The sequence below is a fragment of the Nilaparvata lugens genome, chromosome 2 (genome assembly GCF_014356525.2).
Source record: "Nilaparvata lugens isolate BPH chromosome 2, ASM1435652v1, whole genome shotgun sequence".
Lineage (NCBI taxonomy): Eukaryota > Metazoa > Arthropoda > Insecta > Hemiptera > Delphacidae > Nilaparvata > Nilaparvata lugens.
The window spans coordinates 76,902,332-76,917,205 of NC_052505.1; the positions used below are offsets into that span (position 1 = coordinate 76,902,332).

The window sequence follows — 14,874 nt, forward strand, 5'->3', positions numbered from 1 at the left end:
TTACTGCCTCTCTAAGTCATAACCTCTGTTATTCCTTCTTTAGGCAATAATGGGTTTCCATCTCAAAAAACAATCACATACCAGCAAAATTCTAATCAACAAACCCCACTAAAAATTCTACACACACTCCAGCATCCATTTCAAACGATAATCAATCATATCAAAATTTATATAACAAACAGTTTTAAAATTTAGAAAAAGACATCAATTACAAAAACTTTAGAGAAATTTTAACCTTTAACTCATTTCAATTAATAATATAACAAGACGTTTTTATTCAATGAAAACATTATTCAAGTTAACTTTCATTAATACATCTCATATATATGGCTACACAATTCATTAATAATTTCAATTTTTAAAGTTTATTTATTATAACAAAAGAATTTATACATAAGAATAGATTTCAGCATGTTCTAAATTGAACCATTTATTTTTTTAAATAATTTCATAATTTAAAGACTGTATAATAAATACAAACATTTCAAGATTACAATACAAAGATGATCAAGATGGATAATGGGTAAATAAGTTCCCTAAAAAATACAAACAAGAGAAAAAGAAAATTGGGTAAATAAATTTCCTGAATAATACAAAGAAGAGAAAGATTAATTAGAGCCTATCCTACATGTCAGTACTGAACTTTCATAAGGAAGTATATTTAATAAAATATACTGAAAATGAGAAAATGGGACATAATTTGCTCTGAAAAACCTAATTACCTAATATGATACCTAAAAAAAATAGACATAATTAAAATATGTAATACATGATGAAAAAATATACCGCAAGCAAACAATTATTTACACTACAATGGATAGATTTTAGAAAAGTTAAGTTTTATCAACAATTTAAAGATTAGGAAAATAAGCTACTATTTTAACTTCCAAAATTATTTCAGAAGAATACAAATTTAAATGACTATGGACAAGATTGGTTAAGATATGCATCATAGAAGAATTTTACTGAACATTACACAAAGACAGGAAAGAATCGAAATTTGAAAAGATTGAGGGCCAAGAAAAATAGGCTACAGGAAAGAAAAAAGATACAATTATGGACTCTTACCATACGTAGTATTTGCGGTCATTGCTATTCTGAATCCCGGCATGACACAGGATTCCTAATCATTGTGTGCTGGGGAATACCCTTTCATCATGTGATTCACTGTCATCATCTTGTAAATAAGCAACTTGAAACAACCTTTGAATACTAACACATCAATGGTGACTTTGTGTTTTGTTTTCTTCAAGAACATAATTTTATTCATGGGTTCATTTCTTTCAAAAAAGCCATTTTGCTTACAAAAGTTAGTCATGTTCACTTGAGAATGCATTGCATACACCTTTTCAATTCTCAGTTGAAAGTTGAACTCATCAACTTGACTCAAAGCAACATTCATTTTGTTTACATTGTTCCTAACCTCCACAGAAACCTGTCTCATGTAATCATTCACTTTTTTTATAGTTTTCCTAACCTTCAATGTAGCAATATTACTTTCATTACTGTTGACTTTCAATAAAGACAACTCCCTACCTACTACATTACTCACTTTTACTATCTTACTAGGATTTACTTTTTCAATAACAGTAACTAGGCCTACATTATCTGAAACTTGAATGAGTTGATCTTGTATCTTAACACTACTATTATCATGCTTCAATTTGTTTTCATCTTCATGATTATCACTCAATGTTTCATGTGCATCTTTCAATAGAAGGTTTATACTAACCTGCTCTAGTCGTATGCTAGCAAATTCTTGCTTCATATCATCAAACCTAGCATCAAACTTAGCATTTTGCTCATCAAACTTTTGTGTTAAGAATGCTATAAGATTCAGATCATTTTTAATGTTTGCCATTTTGCTAGTCTGCACAGATAATATATTCATTAGGACTTGATCTCTCTTGAACCGATTTCCCATTCAGCAGTATACCATTCATAACCTATCAAGATATCTATCCTACTAATAATTTTTTATAACCAGGGATTTCATGGTGTACCATTTGGGACATATTTATTTTGTAATTCGGTCCCACCACAGGGGTAACATTTGCCGTGGTATCAATTTTTCCTAAATCGGTTGGATAGCATTTCACACCTATTAACCTAAGGATAGTTATCGGCTCCAACGTAATAGATTCTTGGTAAACTATGAATGGATCTATCGCCTATGAATGAGAAATCCAATTTTCAGAGCAAATGAACTTATAATCTTCAGATGAATTTTGGCAATATACTACACAAATACACAAAGAACAATATCTTACAAGCCTAAGCATCTAAAGTCACTACGAGCTAAATAACTTACTTATCCAGTTTATATAGTTGAAAAACAGTGGCTATTGGCTTGTATACACAATAAACAATATACAGACAAAATAGAACACTACAAACTGTTCAAAACTCAATTTAAAACATTAATAAATTCACTTAAACAGAAAATTATTCAGAGAGCACAAACTACAACACACATAGCCAGCCATAAGTTTCAGAGAAGGCACAGGAAAAGCCTAGCTACCAGGAACAGAGCAAAGCTTCTTCAGTGTCGATGTTACGGACATGTCACCAAAAAAAATTATAAATTACAAGTTTAGAATTCACATTTTATATTTGTTCTCAATAAAACTTTATTTTGAAACTATTATTTTAAATTTTTTATATCATCTCTATTTAAATAAACCATTTATCTGTTAATTCTGTCAACCCAGCCTCAGTGACATCATGGAATATGCAACACAATCATTTACGATAAATTCTCAGTCAAAAAGTTGTCCGTAATCGATTACTCTGATATTAACTATAAAGTTTTATAGATCTTGAATTGAAGATTCGATTCCAATCGAGAAAAAATGTAATATTACAAAATAAAAGACAAAATGCACTGGTTCTTGAATAGAATAATCTTTGTCAGACGACTTCTGACTCTACAAATTGTCTTTATTGATGATCGACTTACTTAGGTGATGCAGTCTTACTTTACAGTACTAGTACACTATTGTCTCGATCAAATTATGGAGGTGGTTAGATTCTATTGGAGAAACAAACATATGTTTTTCGTATGATGAAAAATGTCTCTTTTTACTCCCTTCATCACACTCACCACCAACCGGAGCATAATATTAGATTGATTGTTCAAATCTCCTATTTTATTTCGGATTCTTATTTATGATTCTATAACACTACAAACGTGGATTGAATCCTTTGACGGCTGTACTAGGCTCTGTTTGCTTGAGTCTGAGCCATATTGCTTCATTGCTATTAGTCTGCCAGTTATATGATAGTCTTCTTCAATAGCTGCTGAACAAATTTCTCACTATAGATTTTTTTCAATTCTTTTACAACAAATCCTGCTACATACACCACGACTATGTCATTCACATACTCAGATAGTTGCTGGGTATCTGCGCTGGAAGTCAAAAAGTAGTTGTGGTCGAGAAGATGTCCATTCTGAGATTTAAAGCAGCTGCTGACGACTTCTATTAACTTTTTTTTTTGAGGTGATGTTGGAGCTTACTGTCAAAATGATAATAGGGATGTCCTCAACACAATTTCTGTTTGCTGCTCCCGTGACTGCTGTGTGCATGAGCAGGTGTTTGAATGCTGCTTTAAATTGTCTTAATGTGGGATTGTTATTATGCGCCCCCCACACTTCTAATGGCACTGAAAAACACTTCCAAGTGATCCTGGCACAGTTTGTATGTAAGCAGAAATCTGAACCCCCGTGTCTGGTATTTTTCACAGTAATGCCTATTATAAATACATTTGACTGATTTCAAGCTCATCACCAGTCCAACAAAACCAGTTGACACAGAGGGTTGTCAGTGGGTGTTGACTTCAAATTCATTATATATTCTATAATTTCTACAATTCTTATGAATTCCTCTCTTGTATCCTTTTGCTAAATAGTTTCTGCTATTCAGCAAATCAAAAGCATCATTTAACATGCCAATAAATTTTTCAGTAGCCACAAAGTGTTGAGAATATTGAATAGGTCGAAGATACTTGATAGCTTTGGCAACGCTCTTGCTCAGTGTTTGAACTGCTAATTTAACCTTCATCTTCTCGCATTGCCAGTTTATGTAGCGCCTGGTCATTTTTGTTCCAGGGTGCAAACCTCTTTTTTCTTGGATTAAAACTATTTATTCTAAGAGCTCCCACTTCACTGCCTTATTTTCAGAGTCATAAATTATTTTGCAAGTCCCAAAGGAATTTCTCACCAGCTTTACCATGTGTGGAGGTTTCTTGGATAATAAAAACTGGAGCCCCTGAAATTGGGTGAGGAAAATCTGTTTTTTCAGTTGCTGAGAATGAAACACCAAGGTCAGCAGCAGCTGAAATGTTGCTTGAAGCTCCATCAAATGTGATGCTACAAACTTCAACTCCCACGTCATGTAGCATCATGAGAGATGTTGAAATCAAGTTTGATTTTTGGATTCCATTGACTCCGTGAATGTGGAAAAATCCAATTGGTAGTTTCCAGCCATCATTCATACAATTGATCATGAAAACAAGTGCTTCGTTTGCCTCTGAAGCATTGTCCTCATGGTTATTGGCATCATTCCCAAAATCAACATACCTGGAAAAAATTGTTTGTATAACTAAGATCACATATATTTCGTCATACTTGTAGGTTATATCCAGTTTACCAAGCAAGGAATGAATGTGGTAAACAGCTGATAACATAATCCTAAACCAGCTGCTGTCATTATCATGACACAATGATCATTACCAGTCAAGTAGACTCATAAAGGTCATCAGATTATTATTACCACACTTTCTTGGGGTGGCTTCTGACTAATTTTGCACTCAAACCCCATTTGACCAAAAGTTGAACAGCTGGCTTTTGGACATGATTTTTCTACAATGCTTGTTATTGGCTAATATCAATATTGTAAGGGCCCTATCTGATTCATATTATTATAATAGCATTAGGAAGGTTAGGACTAATGGGTGGACTTCCACCCATAATTACCGTGGATGAATATCCACTCCACTTGATTCCTAAAGGTGTCCACTCATGATGCATTTTGCCAGGCCAGTCCATAAACGACAAGTTGGGCGTGAATTCCGTCAATCAACAATTTTAAGTAGTACCCTTAACTTCAAACAACAAATTTATGTGAAAATACAACACTGTCGTGTGCTGTTTGAACAACTATTCCCTCTTCTAATCACCCCCTCTCTCCCCCTGAAGTTTTGGCTGCTCATATTCACAGCAATCATCAGGGCATACATGACCTATGCCGCCCCTGTCTGGTTCCCATACCTATCTAAGGCAAATAGAAAACGTCTATTTAGCAAACAAAACCGAATCATAAGAGCCATCTGCAACTTTCACTACAAAGTGAACAATAGGCTACTCTATGAATATGTTTCCACTCCCCAACTGATTGACTTCATTTAGCTCACATTTAGAAAACTTCATGACAAAGCATCTATGTCATGGAGTACATCAGTAAGGCAGATGTATGAGATACCACGACCAGTTCAAACCAAAAAGCCACTCCCTTTTCAACTATGGTGGCCCAACTGATGGTCAGCGACTTGGTGTCCATGTTCAGATCGCCATTGAGAACAGCCCAAATTCCTCCCGAGGTGAGCCCATCTCCTTCACAACTTTTCCCAAATACAAGTGAATTATTGAAAAGCTGTACTTAATGACTTTTTCCTCTCTCAAAAACTAGATTAGTTGTTACATGATGACATTGAATGTGAAACCTAAAACACAGATTTCAGTTCATATTTTCCAATCTGAACTTAGAATTTGAGGATTTAAATTAAGAGTACTGCATAATTCGAGAATTTCTTAAATTTATTTATTCATTTAAAAAAAATGATTATAGATTTGGAAAAAGAATGAGCTATTTACATTATCTTTAAGCCTTACCAATTCAAAAGAAGCAAGCTATTCTTGTCATATTTTTCCTTTTTTATCATTATTGTGGAAAACACTATTATATCACTTCAGACATCAATATTCATCTAGCAATTACATTAAACTATAGCATTTAAACAATTTTTAATCATCACAAAGAACCTTAATTCTTGTTAATTTGCCACCTCACGAAATAACTCGAATAATAATCATTTAAAGTCCTCACATGACATTATTCATAAATAGACTATATAAAAAACTATGACATACAAAACTATGGTCAATACTTTGCAAAAATATTAATATGTACATAGTAATTATTTTGAAACCAATAAATAAACTGAGAAACAACAATTCAATAATAATTTATTAGATTATCTTCTAAGCTATAAGAACGGTGAGATTCTCTAACATTCTCTAACAGAACATTCTCTAATCCTCTTCACCTTCCACGTCACTGTTGTCAGAAACTCCTGGCTCAGGCAATCTGTCACTATTCTTCTCCACTGATGGCAAGTTTTGATACCAATTGTGCAATTCTTCTGGTATTATGTTTTTTGGCACAATCTGATGAGATCCTTCTTCTTAGCAGCACTGATGGGTAAAATACTTGGGTATGCTTTCACAAGTTGAGGATTTAAGTTCCGGGGTCTTCCACGACCAAATACCATTATTGGCTCAAATACCATGGCTCTGAGTCTTCAGAATCATCCAGGTCGAAATCTGATTCTTCAGCGTTGAAAGCAGAAAAATGTGAACGTTCTCCATCTCCATAATTTTGGTTGTCACGATTTTCCCGTTGGCGCACGTTTTCAGGAGTCGATTGAAATGTCTTTCCATGAAACATTTTTGGCTTCTTGCATTTTTTTGCAATGTGATTTTTACCACGACAGTTATAGCAAATTACTGTCCTTTTTTCTGATGGCGTATTCTTCTTCTGAACTGTTGAGGTAGATAGAGCTTGATCATTGCTTTCCTCTTCAGTTAGAGCTCTCTCTTCATCAAGAAGTCTTGAAGTCAAGTTCGTTATAGTTTGTTTTTCTTCAGGCATTGAGAACCAAGCTTGTCTCACTGTCCTATATTTTGATGGTAGGGTACTCAAGATTTTTGTTATTATCGATAGTTCACTTATATTCTTGCCCATATCCCTGGCTTCTTTAGCAAGACTTTCAATTTTATTAATGTGGGTTGCTACATTATCACATGGGTCCATTTTGTATTGATGAAATTTGTCTATTATTAAAATTTTGTTAATTTCGGATTTTTGACATTAGATTGAGTCAAGTTTTTGAATGATTTCAATGAAGTTTCACAGTTTTCGATCAACACAATTTGTTTCTGGTCCATTGCAGTAGTTAGTGTAAACATAGCAGTTGCATCTAACTTATTCCAGTCCTTCAATTCTTTTTTGTCAATTGGTTCTGTTTCTTTGCCAAAAGCAACATCTAGGCAGCCTTTAGCTCGAAGAGCACATTCATTTGAAATAGCCATTGTTTGTAGTTGGTGCCATTGAACCTAGCTACCAAGTCGGAAGAGTTCATCTTGAGACTTAAAATTGTCCGAAACACAGCAGAAAACTGTTCTCGTTTTCCAATTCAATATTATTATTTTAATTTCAGCTTAAAACACTTAAGGAAGCAATAAGCATAGCACGTTGCATCATAACACACGGTATTTTTGATTGGCCTACAGCACACATCAATTCACACAGGTTTCAGTTTTTCACGAAGAAAATTTCACATAGAATTCACTTTGACTTTCAACATACTTTACTAGAAAGTAAAATAAAACATTTAATTAACTTTATTAGAGCTTCCTGGGTCCATAACCTATATAGAATGTAGCCGAGACAAGGTTTAGCTGGCAAGTCGCGCTTTATTCAGATCACACAGATACACACAATACAATAAGATATAGATGGCACTACTTCAAGTAGGCGGCAAAATACAAATTTCTCCAACATATATTGAGTTTTTTCGAAAAATTTAGCACAAACTCTATGAGTACCATCTTTATTTGATAAGGAGTATTGTTTTGATAAGATACGTGCACTTGGACTGGACTCATCCACTTCACGGCGTTTAGGCAATGTGCTCACAATATGTTTCAATATGAAATCTTTTTGCCTACCATAATCTCTTAGTGACCAGTAGGACTTGCAGATATATTTCCTGTCGTCTTCACTGAAATTCTTTTGACACTTAAACCGGCAGGAGCTGCAATCAATAGGCTTTGGGGCCTTGCCATCCATTCCCCCTCTCTTTGTTACATAAGGCATGCACTGGGCACGCATTTCTTTGGCCTTATTAACTTTCCACATCATAGGACGAGATGTTCTCCAACGCTTCCCTCTTGTTTGCTCTTCAATGGCAGTTTGTTCCTCGTTAGAAGATGACATACTCTCGTTTGCTTCTTGATGATATGATTGATCAGCATCAGTGTCGTCGACTATGGATTCCTGAGAGATGAAAGAGAAAAACAGTATTATTCTATGGAAGGGAAGTATTAACTGCAATATTCGCATAAATCTAGTCAAATATTGCTGAATAACATTCACAAAAAATAAATCTTATTGGTATTGAACCCAAACTTTACATCAGCTTGTGTCAAATAGCTTGTCAGTTTGATATTTTTCCCCATGAACTAGCAGAAATCATTGCTTTACATGGGAAGAGAGAGAAATGTCATATATCCATATGAGATTGATAACGAGTCAGTAACAACCCATGAAAATAGTAGATTTATAGCAGATGTTTTTTGTCTTGATCAATAAAGAATTACTTGTAATCCATGCATGACTATTATTCTAAAAATATAGTGATAGAATACTATTTGATCTAAGAGCTTGAAGAATAGTTGTGATTAACAACTTGCTAATTATTCAAACAAGCATCTTAGATCCAGCTCAATCATCATTATCTTGTTCACATAACAGGTAGTGATATAATAATATTGTGAATCTTGTACTGTACAAAATACCCCTTTACCGGCTAATGATTTTTCATACAGTTTAGTAAGATGAATGTCAAACTAGTATCTAGCTGCTAGATCAGTGCTTCCACAGCCGTTATGCCCCTAGTAAACATGACTATTATCAATTTGGGCTTACCTCTTCGTCATGTGAGATGGATTTCTGAATATCAATGTCATTTTTACAGTTTTCATCTGGTGTTTGAGACAATTGTGCAGGTGAAACTCGTTCTCCATAATCCAACTCATTACCTTAATTTGAAAACCTCGTAACTCCATAGTGTAAAATTTTACAGGAGATGAAAAAAACCTTACCAATTTTTACCTACATTAGGAAATTGTTTCAAAACTTGAAAAAATAATTGTATATAATGTTTTGGTGAGTTTAAAATATTCAAAAGCAATTTTCCGTTTTTCTTGCATATTTTAAAGGAGTTAAGTGGTTTTCACACCGTTTGCACTGGAGATAAGTGGTTATCAAAATGGTCATGATGATATTAAATAGGACCAGAAATGAATGAACAATTTTTGTATAGAATTCAAGTAGGTTTATTATTAAAACATGATAATATGATATATATTTTTTCAAAATTGTCATTGCAGCAAATTTCTTTAATAAACACTATTGGAGAAATAATATGAGCACAATGCATATCAATAGTTTCAAGTTTTTCATCAGTCGAAACAGCACACAGTAAAGTAGGCCTAAGGTCGAAAAGAATGATTAACTATGAAAATATATTTTCTGATTCACAATAGAATCATGATAGGAAATACTATTATAACTTCATGGATATTGAGTAATTTATTTTTTAAATTGACACTTCACTAGATAAACATTAATTCTTAATAATAATAGATGAGTAGTTTGAAAAAGTACATAGCCTAAGTATTTAAGTTCATCGTGTATCTGCAATAAATGTGGGCTTTTACTGCTAAATTACTAACACTAAAAATGAGATTAGGATTTATAATTAAAAAACATAAAAATTCAAACTTGGAATTGATTGATTGAAATCAATTATTCATCAGAAAGAATTGAACATTTAGGCTACTGGATTTGAAATAAATTTTGACTTTTGAGTACAATACAATAGTTGTTATGATGAGCTAAAAGATAAAAATCATGATTGATTGGAATTAACAGTTAAATAATTATTTGAAATTAATAGTGAAAATGATGGTTGAAAAAGTTGTATCTCAATGAGGGAGCTCATCATAAAAACTATGGTAGTCAAACTCCAAAATAGATTTCAAATCTTGTAAATCTTCATATTTACTGTGCTTTACTGCAATCCTTTCTTCATAGAGGCTAGGTAGACATTCAATATTTGTGGGCTTCACTACTTTGTTTAACCTCTGTGGGATATCCTGCCACTCATCAGAAAAGCTAAGCTTATACTGGAATTTCAAATTGGCAGGTATCTTAATGCACGAATCTCATTCACTCTTGACTGACCAACGCCTCTGCCAGGACGAATACTGTTGTAAAACAAATGATTATCAATTTTTTTGAAAAATCGGTGGTTTAAATAGTAAACATTGAAAGGTGTAGGTGATTTTCGTGCTTCCCTACAAACATTGATGTAGTCAGCCGGCACATTAATTTTTTTGTTTTTAAGTCTACGTTCAATGAGTGAGTGCATCGCATCCGCTTCCATCTGTGTATGGCCAACTTCTAAAAATTTCTGCTCGATTATCACGTTTTTGGTCGATGCTACATGTAGCAGAGCGTTGGATAAATTGCAACAACGATTTTGGTATGAGCAACCATCACTATATAAAACAATTTTTTCTTTATCTGGAAGTAAAGGAAGTTGTGATAAAACAAAATTAGAAATTAAAGTTGAAAACTCATTCGACGAGAGTCCTCCCTCAGTCTCATTTCAAAGGTAGCAGAATCCTTCTTTTGTACCCAAATTAAAAATAGTGAAGTTGTGAACTGACAACTTCATTTTATAATAGAGTGATGATACGTTTGATCTGGGACTAAGCAACAGCGATTGCAGGTCCATTGTAAATGTAATTGATTTAATGTCTTCTTTGTCTCTCTCTTTTTCCACTCTTGCTTCATCCTTTCTCAAAATATGATCTTCATACTCTTCTCTGCTCATATTTCCGGATTTATAAGATTCACAATAGTCACATGCATCTTTTTTGGGCTGAAATATGGACAAATTTCTGTCTTCAAAACAGTTCAAAAATGTACAAAGAGAAACTGGATTGATGTTTTTTTTCATGCACCAATCAGTCTTATAAAATTGAAATAGTTCTTGTTTGGAATGCCATAAAGGTTCACAGTATAGTTTTGCTGATCTTCTTCGACAATAATGAGACTCTACCTTCGGTAGAGAAGTGAAAAAATCCTCCAGTGCCTCCATTTCCTTTGGCTTTCTGAGCTTTTTAGTAGCAGGAACAATCTCATTTTCATGATCTGAGTTGTCAGAGTATGATGAATTGTCTTCTGTTGTGTTGTTTTTTTTCTGCCAATTTATAGCTGTCCACTCCCCAATGCTCAGTGTGTTTAAGAACATGGTTTTACAAACTCGTACTATGTTGGTGCCTTTTTTTAGATAATATTGACATGAGTTTTTCCTTCTACTTTTTGTCTCTTCTTTACGATCCCGAGGTCTAGCAATGTTTGATTTTCTAGTCAACAACTGTACAAAGACTTTTTCAGCTGACCACGCATCTAGATTCCCAAAATTCATCAAAATTCTTCTTTCTCTCTTCTTCAGTTAAAGTGCTGCATTGTAATAAACTTTTATCTTTTCTGTTGCATTTACATCTTTGTCTCATTACTCTAGCACACCTTTTCTTTATAAATTTTGACTTTGCATTTACTTGATCTTTAGCTCTCCCCACATATTCCTTACCAAGCTTTCGACTTTCTTTCCACTGATTTATTTTCCAAGTTGATGAATTGACCTGGTGTCTCTTCTTCCGTTTATTCATTTTTGGTTCATCATGTTCAAATAGCTTGAAATCTTCATCAGAAATATTAGCGTCTCCCAGATTTTTCATATCCATATTTTCTCTCAATCCAGTAGTTGATCTTTCATTATCAGAATTATCTAATTCAGATTCCGCGTTATTTAAAAGTCCAATTTCTGTATCCATATCATTATTTTCAAGTGAATGAAGAGTAAGATGAGTGTCATTTAGGTTTGAAGCGTCAGTTGAGTTATCCTGTGGCATTTCAGTGGTCAAATTCGTCGGATTTACATTTTCTCTCAATAGAGTCAAACTTTTAGAATCTGAATCATTCAAAAACGGGTTATCAAAAAGTCTAAATTCTATATCCATATCATTATTGTCAAGTGAATGTAGAGTAAGATGAGTGTCATTCAGGTTTGAAGCATCAGTTGACTTGACTTCTGGCGTTTCAATTACCGGTATAATGGTCTCAAAGCAGTTTTCATTATTATCAAATATTACTGGAGTCTCTTCTGTCAGTATAGGGATATCATTATTATAACAATTTCCATAGTTACAAGGAGCCTCGCGATGTTTTAAGGAAGTTGGATGTGCAAGATGAGTGTCATTCAGGTTTGAAGTATCAGTTGACTCGTCTTGTGGCGTTTCAATTATTGTGGTCTCGAAGCAGTTGATAGTATCATCAAATATGACGAAAGTTTCTTCTGTCACTTTGGGGACATCATTAGAACAATTTTTTCCATAAAGATTGTTACACGGAGCCTCATGCTGTTTGTCAGAAGTTGGTTGAGTGAGATGAGTTTCATTCAGGTGTGAAGCATCAGTTGTATTATCTTGTGGCGTTTCTGTAGTGGTTTCTAAGCTGTGGATATTATCAAAATCAGATATAATTGGAGTTTTTTCTGTCACTATGGGGACATCATCGACATTATCATTTCCATTGTTACAAGGAGCCTTAATATGCTGTTTGTAGAAATTTGGTTGTGTTGAATGATTTCCTTTGACTGCCATCTCTACCAAACGTCTTGATCTGGATTCAGGAAAGATTTTTGCTGGTTTCCGTTTTCGTGTTCTGGAAGGGAATATTTAATTAAGTACTGCAAAGTATTAAATAATACTCAACAGTACCTCCAGGCAAACGGGATTGGCCGGTTTTTTTAGGGACACATATTGATAGCCTAATAATTGATCATGCTTTGTAAATAATTGGTCATTCACAAAGTATTAACAACAACAATATTTGTGATTGACTTCACTGTTAATCAATTCAATTATGATTCAATAAATAATAGTTATTATTTATTTTTATAGGAAAAAGGTTTTAGTTTCTTTACTACCTACTTAAAATGCTAAAAAAACCTCGTAACTCCACATAAGAGAACATAACCTGTAAAAGTTGCCGCCCAGATAACCTCTTAACTCCTTGTCTATTTTTCAAAGTCGTATTTAGAATAAATAAATATAATTTTACTATAGTTTTGAATAATATATCAGTAATTACTTCTCCATGATTGGATAAATGTAGCAGAAGTTTTTTTCAGTGCAATTACATCTCAATCACCATGACATAAAATATAATCAGTTAGGATGAACCAGTAATTGATCAGTTAAGAACATGATTGTGATCAAATAATATTTTCTCCTAATAACATTGTGTGAAGATGTTCCTTCCTTGACCAAGGTTGTAGTACTTTTTCTGGTGAATGCAACCATACAATCAAAATTTATTTTCAATTAGAGGTTGTATATTTTATTCCATTTGATCAGTTTGAAAACATAAAGTGGCAGTTATTGATCGACCAGAGCCAATGATTGATCAGGGAAGATCCAATGATTGATCATAAAATATGATAGTAATATTAGTCTGATAGGCTAGGTATTGGAGTTGATAAAACAAGTTATAAGAACAAATAAACATGTTTATTAATAGATGTTATGAATTATATATAGTCATCAATATTTAGGTTCAATCATCATCATCAGTCATCTTTACATCTTCTAGGCCTAAATCATCATCACTTATTCCAAAACACATATCACACACAAAGTCAGTTTCATCATCATCACTAACATCATCTAGAGCAAACTTCACAATTAACTTTTTTGAAATGCAGCTCTTATGGTACCAACTCTTACAGTCATTGCAAGGACCCACCCACTTCTTCCCACTGCGCATCTCAACGTCCATGTTGTAGCTCCCATTATATTGGGACAGAACCAATCTTTCTTCTTATTTTTTTTGGAAGTAGATGGCATTGGGTCAGAATTGCATGTTGGCTCTTTTTTCTTATTTTTTGTTCTTCCCAAACTTTTTTTTTCTTCCCTTACCATCTTCCTCCTTTCTTTTTCCTCTTCTTTTTTATTCTTTTTCTCGTCCATTGCCTCCCAGTAATTCAGCCATTTACGCGATGTTGCTGCATGAGGAAGCTGTTCCTTGGGTTTATTGGGATTCTTTGATGGTGACTCCACTGGCCACACAATATTATCCATGAATGCAGGACTAATATGAGTGACTTGCACTTGGGTATCTTGACTGGCGTAATAACAATTTTTTCAGAGGGCCCTGGTGGAATTTCAATGGTGAGCTCTTCAAGTTGAACAGCTGGTAATATAGACTGCTCTGGAGTGTGTTCTGCTTCTTCTTGCGGTAGGGCCTGTTGAGTAGCTTGTTGAAGTTTTGGTACATCTTGTGGTGGCTCTTGTTGAAGTTCTGGTAGATCTTGTGGTGGCTCTTGTTGAAGTTCTGGTAGATCTTGTGGTGGCTCTTGTTGAAGTTCTGGTAGATCTTGTGGTGGCTCTTGTTGAAGTTCTGGTAGATCTTGTGGTGGCTCTTGTTGAAGTTCAGGTCTAGCTTCATTGTCAATAGACCTACACTTGTTTCTCAGCTTTTTCCACAGATAGAACAGCTCCTTTGCACTTTCCTCTCCTTCCCATGGCTTATTTTCATTGGCTCTAAACTCCTCTGCTCTATTTTCTCTCATGCAGGATTCGATGAAAAGTAGATGAGGAATGCCAAACTCAGTAGGTTTTGCCGGTATAGCATTGCATGATCAGTTGTCGGTACTTTTTCTATCCGTGATGAATGGGTC

The 14,874-nt window shown here is 34.0% G+C and overlaps 1 protein-coding gene across 1 annotated transcript; it reads right to left on the reverse strand.

The window, feature by feature from the left end:
* Nucleotides 1–6,310: 6,310 nt before the first annotated feature.
* Nucleotides 6,311–9,022, reverse strand: LOC120349689. Its single transcript, XM_039420200.1, has 3 exons — nt 8,988–9,022; nt 7,925–8,336; nt 6,311–6,384 (listed from the first exon to the last, which is right to left on the reverse strand). The coding sequence occupies exons 2-3, from the start codon at nt 8,274–8,276 to the stop codon at nt 6,311–6,313; spliced, it is 426 nt and encodes a 141-aa protein (XP_039276134.1). The 5' UTR covers nt 8,277–8,336; nt 8,988–9,022.
* Between the last annotated feature and the right edge of the window lie 5,852 nt (nt 9,023–14,874).